Consider the following 19,373-nt stretch of genomic DNA (forward strand, 5'->3'; position numbering starts at 1 on the left):
TTCTTGGAATGATCATCCCCTTGAAGGGTAAATGGCCACAGTTGGAGAGCTTGGGGCCATTCCTTCATCCCTGCCGGCTGAGTGCAGGGAGAGTTGAGGTCTGCACCCATTCCTCCTCTTCCATCTTCACAATGGCCTGGGCCCTCCACAGCGGCTGCTTCAGTGAGGTGTGGTGTGACTCCTGGGGCTGCCCCATGCTGCTGCCACAGCTTCGGCGGGCAGGCGGAGCAAGAGGCACCACCGCTGAGCAGTAGACAGTCCAGAGCCTGGGCTGGACTGAAAGGGACTATGTCCCCAGGGGGAGGGACGCCACTCACCAGATGGTTTCTGCTGCTGGCTTTGAAGGTAGTTCAAACTAGGGGGCAGGCTTTTCTAGTTTTGGCTAGAATATTCCCTCCCCAAGTGCAACAGAGGTTGTTCTATACCCCTGAGGACAGACGGGGTCTAGGGAGAGGGGATGTGTTGCTGCCGAGCCTGGTGAACTAATGTGGTGGTGTTACTCCCAATCTAAGGATAAATTGCCAGCGCCATGGCTCACACCTATAGCCCCAGCACTCTGGGAAGCTGAGGTGGGAGGATTGCTTTAGGCCAGGAGTTTGAGACCAGCCTGGGCAACATAGTGAGACCCTGTCACTAAAAAAAAATATTTTTTGATTAGTTGGGCCTGGTGGCAGGCACCTATAATCCCAGCTACTTGAGAGGCTGAGACGGGAGGATTGCCTGAGCCTAGGAGTCTGAGGCTGCAGTGAGCCATGATTGTGCCACTGCACTCCAGCCTGAGTGACAGAGCAAACAAGACCCTGTTCTTAAAAAAAAAAAAAAAAATTGCAGTCATTGTGTCTTACGCCTGTAATCTCAGCACTTTGGGAGGCCTAGGCAGGCAGATCACTTGAGGCCAGGAGTTCGAGACCAACCTGGGCAACATGGTGAAGCCCCGTCTCTACTAAAAATAAAAAAATTAGGCTGGGCGCGGTGGCTCACTCCTGTAATCCCAGCACTTTGGGAGGCTGAGGCGGGTGGATCACGAGGTCAAGAGATCGAGACCATCCTGGCCAACAGGGTGAAATCCCGTCTTTACTAAAAACATAAAAATTAGCTGGGCATGGTGGCGCATGCCTGTAATCCCAGCTACTTGGGAGGCTGAGGTAGGAGAATCGCTTGAACCTGGGAGGCGGAGTTGCAGTGAGCTGAGATCACGCCATTGCGCTCTAGCCTGGTGACAGAGTGAGACTCTGTCTCAAAAAATTAGGTCGAACGCAGTGGCTCACACCTGTAATCCCAGCACTTTGGGAGGCTGAGGCAGGTGGATCACGAGGTGAAAAGATCGAGACCATCCTGGCCAACATGGTGAAACCCTGTCTCTACTAAAAATACAAAAATTAGCCAGGCGTGGTGGCACATGGAGAATCGCTTGAACCCGGGAGGCGGAGGTTGCAGTGAGCCGAGATTGTGCCATTGTACTCCAGCCTGGGCGAAGAAGTGAGACTCCATCTCAAAAAAAAAAAAATTAGCTTATTGTGGTGATGTGTGCTTGTAATCGCAGCTACTTGGAAAGCAGAGGCTGCAGTGAGCCGAGATCGCCCCACTGCACTCCAGCCTGGGCGACAAAGCAGGACTCTCTCAAAAAGATAAATTGAGAGTGAGAAGTAACTTGCTCATGGGCCCAGTAGTAAATGGCAGAGCCAAGATTTGAACACAGCGTAGGAGGTGTTATTCCCATTTCACAGTTAGGTAACCTGCAGCTTGGGAAAGAAAAGACAGGAGCAAGCCAAGGACACCCACAGCTGTGCCTGACTTAGGTCCTTTCCCTCCCTATGCTGCCCTGCCCCACGGTGGCTGTGAGAAGCCCAGCTTCTTCCTGAGCGGGAGCTATGGGCCCCAGAGGCCCCTCCCACCCCACCTTGCTATTCCTGGTGCTGGGGACAAGGGTGGTGTCTCCTGCTTCTGGCCTGCAATGCCAGGGTATTATGCAGTGCTGCCCTGGACAGGACGTTGGTTTCTGTGATTCCGTCTACATTCCTGGATTCCTACTATGCTGAAGTGAGCAAAGAGAACCTTCAAACCTGTACTGGGGCTTTAGGAGTCTGCTGTGGGGTTTTTTTTTTTTTTGAGACAAGATCTCTGTCGCCCAGGCTGGAGTGCGGTGGCACAATCAGCTCATTGCAGCCTCAACCTCCTGGGCTCAAGTGATCCTCCCACTTCAGCCTCCTGAGTAGTTGAGACTATAGGCACACGCCATCACACCCAGCTAATTTTTGTATTTTTGGTAGAGACATGGTTTCACCATGTTAGCCAGGCTAGTCTCAAACTCCTGAGCTCAGGTGATCCACCCACCTCGGCCTCCCAAAGTGCTGGGATTACAGGCGTGAGCTCCCAAGCCTGGCCCTGCTGTGGAGTGTTAATTCTATTAAAGGTGAACATTTAATAGTCCCTACGGACTGGCAGGGCTGGAGCTGAGGTCACATCATGTGGTGCTGGTGCTTAGTGCAGGCCACCCCAGCGCTTGAGGGAGGAGGCCCTGAGAAATGGGACCAGGCTGGGAGCCCCCTAAGGGGTGGAGGCTGTTTAACTCAGAGCAGGGCTTGGTAGGCCACAGCTGGGAGATCGGGAGCAGGGTGAGAGCCAGCTGTGGCTGATCTGGCTGTTGAAAGCCAGGCCCTGCACCATGCTCTGATACAGGATGGCTCTGTTGCAGCAGGTGAGGCTGACAGGTGGCCTGGACACTAGTGGCTCCTGTCCGGCTCCCTGGCCCTAGCCCCTCAGTGGTGACAAAGGACTAGGCACCCACGTCCACTGAGGATCATAGTGAAGTCTCAAGCCGCCAAGTGCAGGCACTGTGGATGGCATGGGGCAGCACACGCCCTTGAAGTTGGTCATGTTGTGGAACTGCCCCCGTGCCTAGCTCGATGCCCGGCAGGTGGGCCACACAGGGGTGTCACATGTGGGAGCTGTGGGGGGGATCACTCCTGTGGCGGCCCCTCTCCTGAATGTTGGATATGTGGGATGGGGAAAGGTGGGGTATGTGGCTGGAGGGGTCCAGGGATGGGGCACTCAGGCTAGGGCCCTCTGAGGGTCCTGGCAGTGAGACTGGTGTCCAGGAACATGAAAAGGAGTGGGGACCTGCCCTAAGCTGATCAGGGGTCTAGAGGCAAGAGGCCCATGGGTATTGGAGCTATGAGCCCAGGCTAGGGGCCTGGATGTGGTTCACAGCCTGGTAGGGGCGAGGCTGGGGGCCAGCCCATGATGGAGGGAAATGTGGCTTGAGAAGCCAGTCTTCACCAGGTTGGAGCTGCAGTCCCACATGGGTGCAAACGCGGTGATCTCGCGCTCATCACACAGGGCCACTGGCTGTGGGCTGCGTTCCGGAAGGGGTTAACCACCACAGGCTGTCAGCAGGCCCGCCCAGCCCTCAGCTTGCACCCTTCCCTCCCGCTGCTGGAACCCTGGGGTGCCCCAGCCAGGACAGCTGTGCCTGCCTAGAGAGCAACCCCTCCACCCCCAACCCTGCCCCCGACAGCTGTGTCTGGGCCTGCCCCCTGGACGCCTGGCAACAGCTGTGCCCCAGGAAGAGCAAACGCTCCTCTGGGATCCTTGTCTCTGTCCCGCCCCTTCCCTTGACCGTTGCCTGGTTAGGTTTCCCAAACTAGCTCTTCCAGTGATGCCGTCTCTCCCTCCACCTTCTCCTGGACTTTGCATTAGCGCCCCCATTTTGCAGATGGGGAAGCTAAGGCCCACGGAGGGAAAGGTACATTCTCGAGGTACCCAGCACCCCAGTGTTAGGCCTGCATCTCCTTCCCCAAGGCCCTTGTTCACCCTCCACCTCTGGGCACTGGGCCCTTCCTGCAGCTTCACTAGCATCTCCTGCTGCTGCCGTCACCCCAAGAGTCATTCCCCACAGGTAGATGAAGAGGCCCCAGCTGCCATCTGAGAGCACAGGGCTGGCTTCTTTGCACCCTCACCCTGCAGCCCTCCCTCTGGCCAGCCCCAGGGCTCAGTGCCAGGCACCCACCTGATGTGCCAGGAGGAGAGACCAGGCCAGGTAGGGAAACTGGAGACCCAAAACTCAGGTTCTTACCAGCTCTAGATCAGATGCTTTGGGAGGTGGCAAGCTCTAGAAAGTGTGCAGAGGAGGGGCAGCTGAGGATTCTTACCTGCTGGCCCCTCAGGACTGGGGTGCAGCCCCCTCCCCAGGCCTCGCAGTTCCATATTTGGACAAGAGCCGCTGCTGGACCAGAGCCTTTCATGGAGAGAGGGCCAGGCCTGGGCTGGGGAGACCCAGTGTTTTTCCAGGCCATGTGTAAGCAGTGGGTCTGGGGGCTGCCTCTGGGGTGGGGCACCTGGTATGACAATCAGTGACAGGAGGCCTGGACCAGCTCCCCTACCCATCCCCAAGGCTTGAGATCTATCCCTAGTGCCCCACTCAGGAGGGAACAGGTTGAGCCCGGGGATCAGAGAGACCAAGGGCTCAAGAGACTTAGGCCTTACCCCTTAGTAGGGAGGGACTCCCTAGCAAAGCAATCGGAGCGTGGGGGCAGTCCCACGTGGGGGAACTGAGCTCCCCATCTTTGCAGGCAGCACAGCAGCTGTCCAGGGTGATAGAGGGAGTCCCTGTCCTGTGGAAGGTTCCTGTCAGAGAGCCTGTCACTACATGGGGCACACCTCCCTCATTGGACCAACAAACCCCTCTCTCCTTGCTAGTTTATTTTATTATTTTGAGATGGAGTCTTGCTCTGTCGCCCAGCTTGGAGGGCAGTGGTGCGATCTCGGCTCACTGCAACCTCTGCCTCCTGGGTTCAAGGGATTCTCCTGCCTCAGTCTCCCGAGTAACTGGGACTACAGGTGTGTGCCACCACGCCCAGCTAGTTTTGTATTTGTGGTAGAGATGGGGTTTCACCATGTTGGCCAGGCTGGTCTCGAACTCTTGACCTCAGGTGATCTGCCCACCTCGGCCTCCCACAGTGCTGAGATCACAGGCATGAGCTACTGCACCCGGGCTTGCTTGCTTTTAAGCAGTAAGAATTGCCCTAGGCTGGGCATGCTGGCTCTCACCTGTAATCCCAGCACTTTGAGGCCGAAGCGGGTGGAATGCCTGAGCTCAGGAGTTCAAGACCAGGCTGGGCAAAGTGGTAAAACCCTGTCTCTTCTAAAATACAAACTTTTTTTGTAATATATTACAAAATATATACAAAAAAGTGTATTATTGTAATATACAAATTTATTATTTTTTTTTTTTGAAGCGGAGTCTCGCTCTGTCGCCCAGGCTGTAGTGCAGTGGCGCAATCTCGGCTCACTGCAAGCTCCGCCTCCCGGGTTCACGCCATTCTCCTGCCTCAGCCTCTCCGAGTAGCTGGGACTACAGGCGCCCGCCACCACGCTGGGCTAATTTTTTTGTATTTTTAGTAGAGACGGGATTTCACCATGGTCTCGATCTCCTGACCTTGTGATCCGCCCGCCTCGGCCTCCCAAAGTGCTGGGATTATAAGCGTGAGCCACCGTGCCCAGCCCAGAAATGTTTTTGTAATACAAAAATATATACTCTGCCCAGGTGGGAGGATCATTTGAGATTAGGAGTTCGAGACCAGCCTGGGCAACATAGCGAGACCTCATCTCTACTAAAAATAAAAAATTAGCCAGGTATGGTGGCAGGCGCCTATAGTCCCAGCTGCTCAGGAGGCTGAGGCAGGAGAATTGCTTGAACCCAGGAGGCAGAGATTGCAGTGAGCTGAGATCTTGCTACTGCACTGCAGCCTGGGCGACCGAGCGAGACCCCATCTCCAAGAAAAAGAAAACAAGAATTGCCTTATATGGAATCTTGGAAATACAGTAGAGAAAGACCAGAAATCACCTACTTTCCTGCCACTATCTAGAGAACACTATTGGTCACAATTTGTATGTGCCCTAGATTTTTACATGCATATCTATTTCTCTATTTGTCTTTATTTTAGCAAAACAAGATCATATGGCATATTATTTTTCTCTGCTTTTTGTCTATTTTTATTGTTATTTATTTATTTATTTAGAGACAAGGTCTTGCTGTGTCGCCCAGGCTGGAGTGCAGTGATGCGATCTGGTCTCACTGCAACCTCCACCTTCTGGGTTCAAATGATTCTCCTGCCTCAGCCTCCTGGGTAGCTGGGACTACAGGCACATGCCACCACGCTTGGCTAATTTTTTTATTTTTAGCAGAGTCGGGGTTTCCCCATGTTGGCCAAGCTGGTCTCGAACTCCTGACTTCAGGTGATCTTCCCGCCTTGGCCTCCCGAAGTGCTGGGATTACAGGGATGAGCCACTGCGCCTGGCCTTATTTTTAAAACTTACTTGTTTTGAGACAGAGTCTCTCTCTGTCACCCAGGCTGGAGTGCAATGGTATGATCTGGGTTCACTGTAGCCTCTGTCCCCCAGGTTCAAGCGATTCTCCTGCCTCAGCCTCCTGAGTAGCTGGGATTACAGGCACCTGCCACTGTGCCTGGCTAATTTTTGTATTTTTAGTAGAGACGGGTTTCACCATCTTGGCCAGGCTGGTCTTGAACTCTTGACCTCGTGATTCACCTGCCTTGGCCTCCCAAAGTGCTGGGATTACAGGCATGAGCCACCGCACCCAGCCTGGCCTTATTTTTTTGAGACAGGGTCTTGCTCTGTCATCCAGGCTGGAGTGCAGTGGCACAATCATAGCTCACTGTAGCCTCACCCTCCTGGGCTCAAGTGATGCTTCTGCCTCAGCCTCCCAAGTAGCTAGGACTACAGGTTTGCACCACCATGCCCGGCTAATTTTTTGTTTTTAGTAAAGACAGGAGTCTCGTTTGTTGCCCAGGCTGGTCTCGAACTCCTAATCTCAAATGATCCTCCCACCTGGGCCTCCCAAAGCATTGGGATTACAGGTACGAGCCGCTGTATCTGGCCTGTCTTGTCAAAAATTTTTTTAAGTTTTTAATTGAAGTGTAACATACATACAGAAAAGTGCACAAACTGTGAAAGTCCCACCACTCACAATGGACTCATCACTAAGTGAACAGAGGACCAGCATCCAGAAGCCAGTCATGCCTCTTCTTGGCCCCCTGTCTTCCCTCTTCCCCTGGGGACCCCACCACCTGACTCCCACCTCATGGCTCAGACCTGCGTGCTGTTGAGCTTTGTATAAATAGAAGCATGCACCCTGTGCTCTTTCAGGCCTGGCCTCTCCCCTCAACATTTTGGGATCCATCCGTGCTGCAGCTGGAGTTCATTCATTTTCGCTACTCTGTCACGTTTCATTGTATAAATGCACCACACAGTCTCACTGCTCTTTTGTTGAAGGACTGTGCCTGGATTCTGGGATGGGTTGATTGCTGGGAGGGATGGGGAAAGAGCAGAGACCTTGGTATTAATCCAACAGACAGACCTAGGTGCAAGCCCTGCCTGGCACTAGCAGACTCAGCTGCGTTATGGAACCTGTCCACCAGCCTCTCTTTCCTCCATGGTGATAGGGGTTCTGAGAGAAACATATCACAAAGGCCTGAGGAAAGCCCTGGAACAGAGCACAAACAAAAAGTTTAGTTTCTCAGCGCCAGAAAGTCCCCATCGCCTCCTAGAGTATCTCCAGGCCCCTTGCCTGTGTTGGGGCTCAGGACACACCACTTCAAAATGCGACTGTAGGAGACCAGAATATCCCACCCTGAAATATGCTACTTTGGCATATTGTGAGGTGGTTATTCAGAGAAACTGCAGACATGAGAGAAGCTCTGAAAAGCTAACCTTTTTAATGTTTTAATTTTTTTGTGTGTGTGAGAGACAATATTTTGCTCATTGTCCAGGCTGGAGTGCAATGGCCTGATCTCAGATCACTGCACCGTCCACCTCCCGGGTTCAAGCAATTCTCCTGCCTCAGCCTCCTGAGTAGCTGGGATTACAGGTGCTCGCCACCATGCCCAGCTAATTTTTGTATTTTTAGTAGAGATGGGGTTTCACCACGTGGGCCAGGCTGGTCTCGAACTCCTGACCTCAGGTGATCTGCCCACCTTGGCCTCCCAAAGTGCTGGGATTACAGGTGTGAGCCACTGTGCCCGGTCCTTTTTGAGAAAAAAGCATTTTTATCTGAGGAAAGTAAATCAATCTAATCCAATCCAATCCAATCCAACCCAATCCAACCCAACCCAACCCAACCCAGTGCAATCCAATCCAATCCAATCTAATCTATGATGGAGTCTCCCTCTGTTGCCCAGGCTGGAGTGCAGTGGAGTGATCTGAGCTCACTGCAACCTCCGCCTCCCAGGTTCAAATGATTCTCCTGCTTCAGCCTCCTGGGTAGCTGGGACTACAGGTGTGTGCCAGCACACCTGGCTAATTTTTGTATTTTTAGTGGAGATGGGGTTTCACCATATTGGCTAGGCTGGTCTTGAACTCCTGACTTGAAGTGCTGGGATTACAGGCATGAGCCACCACTCCCAGCCTAAGGAATGTAAATCTTTTTAATTACTAGGCCCAGAGAGATATTCATCTTTTGAGCTATGTGTTCATCTCTTGAAACTGCTTACTATTGCCACAAGTAGCTACACATTAACCTAACAGTGCCATGCCAGACACTATAACCCATACCCTATAATGTAACACTAATCAGCCTCATTTCTATAAACCAATAAGTCCTTACAAACAACATTGTGTTACAGGAAAGGAGTCCTAATCCAGACCCCAAGAGAGGGTTCTTGGACCTCCCGAAAGAAGTAATTTGGGGCGAGTCCGTAGCATAAAGCAAAAGCAAGTTGTTTAAGAATGGAAAGGAGGCTGTGCACGGTGCCTCATGCCTGTAATCCCAGCACTTTGGGAGGCCAAGGCAGGCAGATCACGAGATCAGAAGTTCGAGATCAACATGGTGAAACCCCGTCTCTACTAAAAATACCAAAATTAGCCGTGTGTGGTGCCATGTGCCTGTAATCCCAGCTACTCGGGAGGCTGAGGCAGGAGAATCGCTTGAACCTGGGAGGCAGAGATTGCAATGAGCCGAGATCGTGCCATTGCGCTCCAGCCTGGGTCACAGAGTGAGACTCCATAATCAATCAGTTTAGGCTGGGTGTGGTAGCTCACGCCTGTAATACCAGCACTTTGGAGGCCAAGGCAAGTGGATTGCTTGAGGCCAGGAGTTTGACACCAGCCTGACCAACATGGTGAAATCCCGTCTCTACTAAAAATACAAAAATTAGCCGGGCGTGGTGGTGCATGCCTGTAATCCCAGCTACTCAGGAGACTGAGGCAAGAGAATTGCTTGAACCTGGGAGGCAGAGGTTGCAGTGAGCTGAGATGGCACCACTGCACACCAGCCTGGGTGACAGAGTGAGACTGTCTCAAAAAATAATAATAATAAATAAATTTGGGCTCGGCACAGTGGCTTACGCTTGTAATCCCAGCACTTCGGGAGGGCGAGGTGGGCGGATTGCCTGAGGTCAGGAGTTCGAGACCAGTCTGGCCAACATGGTGAAACCTCATCTCTATTAAAAATACAAAAAAAAAAATTAGCCAGCCATGGTGGCATGCGCCTGTAATCCCAGCTACTCGGGAGGCTGAGGGAGGGGAATCGCTTGAACCCGGGAGGCAGAGGTTGCAATGAGCCAAGATCGTGGCACTGCTCTCCAGCCTGGGCGATAGAGCAAGACTCCGTCTCAAAAAAAAAAAAAAAAAAAAAAAAGCCTAACCTATTGAGAGTGCAATCTGGCAGGTCTCAGCTTTATTTTACCCAGCCCCTACTCAAGATGGAGTCTCTGTGGTTCAAACACCTCTGACAGTTGTATTGGCTCACTCTCTGTCCCCCCTTTTAAGTTGTTACTTTTATTATTATTATTATTATTATTATTAGAGACAGGGTCTCACTCTGTCACTCTTGCGGTGGCATGATCATGGCTCACAGCAGCCTTTATCTCCCAGGCTCAAGCAATCCTCCCACCTCAGCCTCCCAAGTAGCTGGGACTACAGACACTCGCATGCCACACCATTATTATTTTTTTGTAGAGACAAGGGTTTTACTTTATTGCTTAGTCTGGTCTTGAACTCTTGGTTTCAAGCGATCCTCCTGGCTCCCTATCCTACTTTTTTGCCTTTAAAAATCCACTTACAAGGCCGGGCGCGGTAGCTCACGCTTGTAATCCCAGCACTTTGGGAGGCCGAGGCGGGCGGATCACGAGGTCAGGAGATCGAGACCACGGTGAAACCCCGTCTCTACTAAAAATACAAAAAATTAGCCGGGCGTGGTGGCGGGCGCCTGTAGTCCCAGCTACTCGGGAGGCTGAGGCAGAAGAATGGCGTGAACCTGGGAGGTGGAGCTTGCAGTGAGCTGAGATCACCCCACTGCACTCCAGCCTGGGTGACAGAGTGAGACTCTGTCTCAAAAATAAATAAAATAAAAAATAAAAATACAGGCCGGGCGCGGTGGCTCACGCTTGTAATCCCAGCACTTTGGGAGGCCGAGGCGGGCGGATCACGAGGTCAGGAGATCGAGACCACGGTGAAACCCCGTCTCTACTAAAAATACAAAAAATTAGCCGGGCGCGGTGGCGGGCGCCTGTAGTCCCAGCTACTCGGAGAGGCTGAGGCGGGAGAATGGCGTGAACCCGGGAGGCGGAGCTTGCAGTGAGCCGAGATTGCGCCACTGCACTCCAGCCTGGGTGACAGAGTGAGACTCCGTCTCAAAAAAAAATAAAATAAATAAAAAAAAAATAAAAATACAAAAATTAGCCGGGCGTGGTGGTGGGCGCCTGTAATCCAAACTACGCGGGAGGCTGAAGCAGGAGAATCGCTTAAACCCAGGAGGCGGAGGTTGCAATGAGTCGAGATGGTGCCACTGCAGTCCAGCCTGCGCGACGGAGCCAGACTCCGTCTTAAAAAAAAAAAAAAAAAAAATCCAGTTACAACTGCTGCTAATCAGAGTGTATATTCAGGATAACTTGATTCTATGCTCTCAGGTTATAATCATCAAACTTGGCCCAAATAAGCTCTCTGCTTATGTTAATTTTGTTTCAGCTTCTTCCTTTTAGGTTGCTATTTTGTAATTTACATGCATAATGGAAATTATATTATCTTTACATTGGTAAGAGTATCTTATATCAGGAAGAGGGCTGCTCCAGACAACTTTTTTTTTTTTTTTTTTTTGAGACAGTCATGCTCTGTTGCCAGGCTGGAGTGCAGTGGCTCGATCTCAGCTCACTGCAACCTCTGCCTCCCAGTTTCACGTGATTCTCCTGCCTTGGCCTCCCGAGTAGCTGGAACTATAGGCACCTGCCACCACACCCAGCTAATTTTTTGTATTTTTAGTAGAGACGGGGTTTCACCATGTTGGCCAGGATGGTCTCAATCTCTGGACTTCGTGATCTGCCCATCTCGGCCTCCCAAAGTGCTGGGATTACAGGCGTAAACCACCAAGCCCGGCCTAGACAATTTTTATCACCGGAGACTTCATCTGTGTAACGAGACAGCCTTTATTCACCGCACACATCCTCATAACCCTCACCCTCATAACCCCTGTGAACTCCCATCCCCTGTTTCTTTCTGTAGCTCAGGATGCTATATAAGCTTCAGTCATTTGACCCTTCGAGCTACATGTTTTTTGGTACTCCCTTGTGTATGTGTATTAGGGTTCTCTAGAGGGACAGAACTAATAGAATTTATTAACTATTAACTTACATAATCACAAGGTCCCACAACAGGCTGCCTGCAAGCTGAGGAGCAAGGAGAGCCAGTCCGAGTCCCACAACTGAAGAACTTGGAATTTGATGTTTGAGGCCAGGAAGCATCTAGCATGGGAGAAAGTTGTAGGCTGGGAGGTGAGGCCAGTCTTGTCTTTTCATATTTTTCTGCCTGCTTTATATTCTAGCCCCACTAGCAGGTGATTAGATGGTGCCCACCCAGATTAAGGGTGAGTCTCCCTTTCCCAGCCCAGACTCAAATGTTAATCTCCTTTGGCAACACCCTCACAGACACACCCAGGATCAATACTTCGTATCCTTCAATCCAATCAAATTGACACTCAGTATTAACCGTCATAGTATGTATCTAATTAGAAATGGTTTTTCACCTGTTGATCTGTCTTAAGTCAATTTAGTTCATAGTCCAGCCAAAGAACCTAGAGGGGTGGAGGGAAGCCATTTTTCTCTTGCCTACACCTGACTGTGCTCTAATTGGGGGAGTTATTCCCTTGTTTCCCAGTGCCAGACAAGCCTAGGAGGGCAGCAGGGAGGTCCTTGCCCCTTCCTTCTCCCAGTGGCAGCCAGCTGGGGCCTGGGCCTCTTAACCCTGTGCCCCTAGGGATCGGGAAGGGAGTTTAGAAGCATCTGTCCTGGGCTGTTTGCTAGGGCTCAGTGCAGGGCAAGAACAGGGCCCTGGTGGTTGTTGGTGGGGTTGGGCTGAGATTGCTAAGAATGGGGCCCGGCACGGTGGCTCACGCCCGTAATCACAGCACTTTGGGAGGCCGAGGCAGGTGGATCACTTGAGTTCTGGAGTTTTGAGACCAGCCTGGCCAACATGGTGAAACCCTGTCTCTACTAAAAATACAAAAATCATCCAGGCGTGGTGGCGTGTGCCTGTAATCCCGGCTACCGGGGAGGCTGAGGCAGGAGAATCACTTGAACTCAGGAGGCAGAGTTTGCAGTGAGCTGAGATGGTACCACGGCTCACCAGCCTGGGATACAGAGCGAGACTCTGTCTAAAAAAAAAAAAGTGCTCGCTTTGGCAGCACATATACTAAAATTGGAACGATACAGAGATTAACATGGCCCTTGTGCAAGGATGACACGCAAATTTGTGAAGCATTCCATATATTTTGAAGGGATTGCAAACCAAGAAATACAAGTGGCTTCTAGAAATTAGAAAAGAAAAGATAATGGATTCTGCCCTGGAGCCACGACAAGAAATTCTGGCCTTCTGACATCTTGATTTTATATTTCTGATCTTTAGAACTGTAAGAAAATGAATTTGTGGTGTTGTAAGCCAAAAGCAAACAAACAAAAAACTAGAATGGGGTGGGGAAGGTGAGGGAGCAATGAAGAGGGATGAGCTTGGGGCCTAGGAACACATCCCTCCAGGGGAAGCTTAGACACAGCTCCCCTTTTAGGGCACCCCGAGTTCATTGCAACCTTGCTGTGACACCCCCCCCACAACACCCACTAGCTGAGGTTTCTCTTTCAAAGCTCCTGTTTCTCAATCTCTTGCCACCCCATTGCCACCCCCTGCCACAGCCTTTGATGTTATTAACCTGAATGTCAAAACTGGAACATCTGAGAAGTCCAAATCTGCAGCAGCATGTGTGGTGGCTAAAAGCATGGGTTTTGGAGGCAACAGAACTGCACTGTAATCCTGGCAAGGCAGCCTTGTAGCTTCATGATCTTGATCAAGTCACCTGACCCTTCGGGCCTATTTCCTCATTTGTAAAAAATTTGAAATAGGGCAGGTACAGTGGCTCCCGCCCATAATCCCAGCATTTTGGGAGGCCATGGTGGGAGGATTGCTTGAGCCCAGGAGTTCAAGAGCAGCCTGGGCAACATAGTGGGACCCTGTCTCTACAAAAAATAAAAAGGTAGCCAGGTATGCTGGTGTGTGCCTGTAGTCCCCAACTACTGGGGAAACCGAAGCAAGAGGATCACTTGAGCCTGGGAGGTCAAGGCTGCAGTGAGGTGTGGTCATGACACTTCACTCCAGCCTAAGCAACAGAGCAAGACACTGTCTCAAAATAAAATAATTGAAATAATAATAGCATCTATTTCATGACATTATTGTAAACCTGGAATGAGATTGTACCATTAAGACCTGGCCCAGTGGGTGGTCCCACACCCCCTTTCCTCGTGTGCCTTCTACCTAGTTCAATACTGTTCAGCCTCCTGCAGTTTATAAACATTCTGAGTGTCTGGTTGGAAACAGTGGTGAACCAACACAGGCTCTGCCCTCAGGTGGCCCCTAGTCTTGATGGATACCCACCATGTGGGGCAGGGCTGACACAGGTGTTGCTGGGCACAGAGGAGACGCAGGCTTGGGGTGGCCAGCGAAGGCATCCTGAGTAGTCCCATCCCAGATATCTTCCTAGCACATCATGGTTTTATTTTCACCGTGACACTTACACAATAGTTTCTAATTAAGTGCCTGTTGTCTGTTTTTTCCCCTCCAGAATGTCAGCTTTGTGACAAGAAACTTTATCCACCTCGTTTATACTGGTGTCTACAATAGTTCCTAACACACAGTAGAGGCTAATAAATACTCACTGAATAAAGTAAGTGGTATCATTAACTGGAAGCCAGGAAGCAGGAGTTAGCATGGTGAAAAAGGCAGCCTGGATAGGAGCTGAAAAAATGAACATAAAATGCAGAAGCAAGGCCGGGCACAGTGGCTCATGCCTGTAATCCCAGCACTTTGGGAGGCTGAGGGGGGCAGATGACATGAGGCCAGGAGTTCAAGACCAGCCTGGCCAACATGTCGAAACCCTGTCTCTATTAAAAATGCAAAAATTAGCCGGGTGTGGTGGCATACACCTGTAATCCCAGCTGCTTGGGAGGCTGAGGCAGGAGAATCGCTTGAGCCAGGGAGGTGGAGGTTGCAGTGAGCCGAGATTGCACCACTGCACTCCAGCTTGGGTGATGCATGTCTCAAAACAAAAACAAAACCCAAAGTGCAGAGGCAAGGCCAGGCGCCGTGGCAAACGCTTGTAATCCCAGCACTTTGGGAGGCTAATCTGGGTGGATCGCTTCAGCTCACGAGTTTGAGACCAGCCTGACTAACATAGCAAGACCCCCCTCCATCTCTACAAAAACGACAAAAATTAGGCTGGGTGCTGTGGCTCATGCCTGTAATCCCAGCACCTTGGGAGGCCAAGGTGGCTGGATCGCCTGAAGTCAGGAGTTCGAGACCAGCCTGGCCAAAAGGGTGAAACCCTGTCTCTACTAAAAATACAAAAAATAGCCAGGCATGGTGGCAGATGCCTCTAATCCCAGCTACTCGGGAGGCTGAGGCAGGAGAATTGCTTGAACCCAGGAGGCGGAGGTTGCCATGAGCCAAGGTAGCGCCACTGCACTCCAGCCTGGGCAACAGAGAGACTCCATCTCAAAAAAAAAAAAAAAAAAAAGCCAGGCATGGTGGTGGGCACCTGTAATCCCAGCTACTTGGGAGGCTGAGGTGGGAGGATGGCTTGAGTCTGGGAGGTGGAGGTTGCAAGGCTGCAGTGAGCTGAGATCACACCGCACTCCACTCCAGCCTGGGCTTAGAGCTAGACCTTGTCTCAACAACAACAACAAAATGCAGAGTGCATTTTGAATGCAACAAAAGGTTTCGTGGTGGAAATTGGAGAACAGGGTCGAAGGTGTGGAATATTGAAGAGTTTTGAGAGTTGAGGCTGGACAGTGACATCCAGGAATTGGGATTTTGCCTATGAAGCAATGGGGAGCCACTGAAAGTATATGACTTGGTCAGATTTAGGTTTAAAAAACCAAGAAGGAAGGGATGGGGGAGGGAGAGATAGTGATAGGGTAGGAAGGAAGGGAAGTTGGCTGCTCCAGCATGGTAACTGGAATTGAAGAGTGTAATAGTAATTGAGGGAGGTTTGGTTACTAGGTCAGTGTCAGGAATTCTGAACAGAAACGACGGAGGACTGGTGGAGAGGAGGGGACTCTGAATAGAGAGATTTTTATTTTTTTTTTTGAGACGGAGTCTTGCTGTGTCGCCCAGGCTGGAGTGCAGTGGCGTGATCTTGGCTCACTGCAACCTCTGCCTACAGGGTTCAAGCAGTTCTCCTGCCTCAGCCTCCCTAGTAGCTGGGATTACAAGCATCTACCACCATGCCTGGCTATTTTTTGTATTCTTAGTCGAGATGGGGTTTCACCATGATGGCCAGGCTGCTTTCAAACTTTTTTTAGTGTTGTTTTTTGTTTTTGAGATGGAGTTTCGCTCTTGTGGCCCAGTCTGGAGTGCAATGGCTCAATCTCGGCTCACTGCAACCTCTGTCTCCTGGGTTCAGCAATTCTCCTGACTCAGCCTCCCGAGTAGCTGGAATTACACGTGCCCACCACCATGCCCAGCTAATTTTTGTATTTTTAGTAGAGACGGGGTTTCACTATGTTGGTCAGTCTGGTCTTGAACTGTTGACCTCAGATGATCCACCTGCCTCGTCCTCCCAGTGTTGGGATTACATGCATGAGCCACTGCGCCCGGCCAATTTTTGTATTTTTAGTAGAGATGGGGTTTCACCATGTTGGCAAGACTGGTCTCAAACTCCTGACCTCAGATGATCTACCCACCCGCCTCGGCCTCCCAAAGTGCTGGGATTAGACGCGTGAGCCACCGCGCCCAGCCCGTACTTTATTTTTAGTACAGACGGCCTCCCAAAAGTGCTGAGATTACGGGCGTGAGCCACCGCGCCCCGCCTGAATAGAGAGAGATTTAACACTATGAATGGAGGGAGGAGTTAAGAACAGTTTAGGCTTCTCGCGTACATGATTGGGTGGCCCCAGATGTCACTCAGAAGTATAAGCCTTGGAGGCGGAACGTAACCCGAAGAAGAGCCCTTTTGTGCTCCGCCCATAGCGGTAGGAAGGTGTCAATTGGCTGTTTCGAGGAACGCGCCAAAAACTGCCAAGGGCTGTGGGAGGTGTGTTCTTGCGTCATTTCCGAGAGACTTCCGGGCCGCAGTTTCCCGGCCTCCCCAGCTCCGGAAGTTCCGGCCAGCGCAGCCATTTTGGCTTCCTGACCTTGGGCTACGGCTGACCGCTTGTCGTGGTGTACTCCGTGCCATCATGTCCGTCCTGACGCCGCTGCTGCTGCGGGGCTTGACAGGCTCAGCCCGGCGGCTCCCAATGCCGCGCGCCAAGATCCATTCGTTGCCGCCGGAGGAGAAGCTTGGGATCATGGTGAGGAACGGGCCTGGAAGAGCACGGGAGGCGCCGTGGGCTGGCTGGCCCCTTCTGCCTAGCTGACCTCAGGTGGTCCTGAGAGTGCCTCGCACCCCGCGCCCCGCAGCATAGCGGGGAGCAGCAGTGCCGGTTTGGGCATGTCTGGAGGGCGCGAACGACGGGGACAGTGCCCGGGCGACAGTCGGGGCTGTCGGCATTAGGTCTTTCCCCACAGCCCCAGGATCTCGGGTCTGGTCCTGTCAGGCCCTCCCTCCCCTGCCACCTCCTCGCTGCGCTGCCTCGAGCCGACTTCTTTAGCCGCTCTGAGCCCATTTTCTCATTGGTTCATTGGGGGATGCCTGACCCTGTCAGCGACGAAAATGGTTGTTACTGCTATTTATTTTATTTTATCTTGTGTTATTTTATTTTATTTTGAGACGGGGTCTTGCTCTGTCGCCAGGCTGGAGTGCAGTGGCGCGATCTCGGCTCACTGCAACCTCTGCCTCCCGGGTTCAAGCGATTCTCCTGCCTCAGCCTCCCGAATAGCTGGGACTACAGGCGCGCGCCACCATGCCCAGCTAAATTTTGTATTTTTAGTAGAGACGGGGTTTCACTATGTTGGCCAGGATGGTCTCGATCTCTTGACCTCGTGATCCGCCTGCCTCAACCTCCCAAAGTGCTGGGATTACAGGCGTGAGCCACTGCGCCCGGCCTGGGAGGGGGTTTTAAGGCAAGGAAGGATAGGTATAGTTTTGGAGTTACTGGCCCATGCAAGGATCCTGGGTCTTAACATACAAGCTTTGCTGTTTTTGTTTGTTTTTTGTTTTTTTTTTTTTTTTGAGACAGAGTCTCGCTCTGTCATCCGGGCTGGAGTGCAGTGGTGCGATCTCGGCTCACTGCAACCTCCGCCTCCCAGGTTTAAGCCAAGCCATTCTCCTGCCTCAGCCTCCGGAGTAGCTGGGATCATAGGCGCCCGCCACCGCTCCCAGCTAATTTTTGTATTTTTAGTAGAGACGGAGTTTCACCATGTTGGTCAGGCTGGTCTCTAACTCCTGACCTCGTGATCCACCCGCCTTGGCCTCCCAAATTGCTGGGATTACAGGTGTGAGCCACCATGCCCGGCCCAGACCAGTTTTAAAACAGGTTTCAATAAATCCTGCTTCCTGTCCCTTCCTTTGTGATCTGGTGGTGCATTTCTCCCTGAACCCTAACCCCAGCTGTCTCTCCTTCCTCTCACTCTTCTCCCTCCTTATAACTGACCCTTTACCTCAAGGGTTAGCGTAGCCTTGGATCTGCTCTGTCTGCTCCCTGGAGCGTGGATTCCTTTAACGTGAGGATTTGGGGCCTCCCACTTGCCTCTGAGTCCTGGCTCCCTGAGGGGGGCTTTCTGCTGCCTGGGAACTGCTAGGACTTGAGAGCCTAGGGGAATACTGACTCCGAGGTGCCTTCTTTCTTGTGCTCTGTGTAGGAATTGGCCATTGGGCTTACCTCCTGCTTTGTGACCTTCCTCCTGCCAGCGGGCTGGATCCTGTCACACCTGGAGACCTACAGGAGGCCGGAGTGAAGGGGTCTGTTATGCCCCTTACACTGTGACCTGACCAGCCCCACCGGCCCATCCTGGTCATGTTACTGCATTTCTGGCCGGCCTCCCCTGGATCATGTCGTTCAATTCCAGTCACCTCTTCTGCAATCATGACCTCTTGATGTCTCCATGGTGACCTCCTGGGGGGTCACTGACTCTGCTTGGTGGGGTCCCCCTTGTAACAATAAAATCTATTTAAACTTTACTTCAGAAATTCATTGTGCCTTCCCTCCTGCCTGGGCTCATGCCTCCACTGGCACCGGGTGGGGGTGTGGAGAAGAGCGCCCGGCTAGCTGCCCTGTGGTAGGTTTTGTGTGCCTCAGCTGTGGTGCCTGGCTTCCTGGGAAGACAAAGCCTGTTGTCATTGTGCAGCTTTTCTGGCTCATCCCCACCAGCTCCCTTGTTTGTGAAAAGCCCAGTGGGCGTGTATGTGTATGTGTCTCTGTGTGTGTGTGTGTGTGTGTGTGTGTGTGTGTGTGTGTGTGTCTGTCTGTCCCACTGGGGCTGGATCTTCAGCTAGAAGCCTTTCCTGTAAGGGGCCAGCCTTCTCTGGTCTTCCTTTTTGGTGGACTTCATTTCTTAGGTGCTGGTGCCCTTCCTAATTGGGGGTAGGGACTTTGCAGATTTAGACTGAGTCCCACTCTATTGCCCAGGCTGGAGTGCAGTGATGCGATCTCGGCTCACTGCAACCTCCGCCTCTCAGGTTCAAGGGATTCTCCTGTCTCAACCTCCCGAGGCATTACAGGCACCCACTACCACGCCTGGCTAAGTTTTTTGTATTTTTAGTAGAGACGAGGTTTCACCATGTTGGCCAGGCTGGTCTCGAACTCCTCCTGACCTCAAGTGATCCGCCCGCCTTGGCCTCCCAAAGTGCTGAGATTACAGCCACCGCGCCTGGCAATCTTGCCTTTTTAATTTTTTTTTCAAGACAGAGTCTTGCTCTGTCACCCAGGCTGGAGTGCAGT

At 51.8% G+C, this 19,373-nt stretch overlaps 2 protein-coding genes and 1 non-coding gene across 3 annotated transcripts in view; all 3 read left to right on the plus strand.

Moving 5' to 3' along the window:
• The window catches only part of NAA40 (N-alpha-acetyltransferase 40, NatD catalytic subunit), a 33,606-nt gene extending 19,399 nt beyond the window's left edge, over positions 1 to 14,207 (plus strand). Inside the window, exon 10 of the mRNA XM_063642579.1 lies at positions 14,117 to 14,207. Coding sequence (XP_063498649.1) covers positions 14,117 to 14,182 — 66 coding nt within the window. The 3' untranslated portion in view covers positions 14,183 to 14,207. The remainder of the gene's footprint in view (positions 1 to 14,116) is intronic.
• On the plus strand, positions 12,676 to 12,779 carry LOC129461131 (U6 spliceosomal RNA). Its single transcript, XR_008650396.2, has one exon. It is a non-coding gene; the product is annotated as a U6 spliceosomal RNA (small nuclear RNA).
• Positions 14,208 to 16,602: 2,395 nt separating the features above from the next.
• On the plus strand, positions 16,603 to 18,613 carry COX8A (cytochrome c oxidase subunit 8A). The gene is made up of 2 exons (XM_055236703.2): positions 16,603 to 16,844; positions 18,295 to 18,613. Exons 1-2 carry the CDS (start codon positions 16,731 to 16,733, stop codon positions 18,388 to 18,390), a joined length of 210 nt encoding a protein of 69 aa, XP_055092678.2. The 5' UTR covers positions 16,603 to 16,730; the 3' UTR covers positions 18,391 to 18,613.
• The last annotated feature ends 760 nt before the right edge of the window (positions 18,614 to 19,373 follow it).

Source organism: Symphalangus syndactylus, chromosome 1 (assembly GCF_028878055.3).
Source record: "Symphalangus syndactylus isolate Jambi chromosome 1, NHGRI_mSymSyn1-v2.1_pri, whole genome shotgun sequence".
Taxonomy (NCBI): Eukaryota; Metazoa; Chordata; class Mammalia; order Primates; family Hylobatidae; genus Symphalangus; species Symphalangus syndactylus.

Bases quoted from the DNA above. Each gene is read 5' to 3' on its own strand.
- COX8A (XM_055236703.2), top strand. From the start codon at position 16,731: ATGTCCGTCCTGACGCCGCTGCTGCTGCGGGGCTTGACAGGCTCAGCC. The intron at 16,845-18,294 runs GTGAGGAACGGG...TGCTCTGTGTAG, and splicing joins AGGAGAAGCTTGGGATCATG to GAATTGGCCATTGGGCTTAC.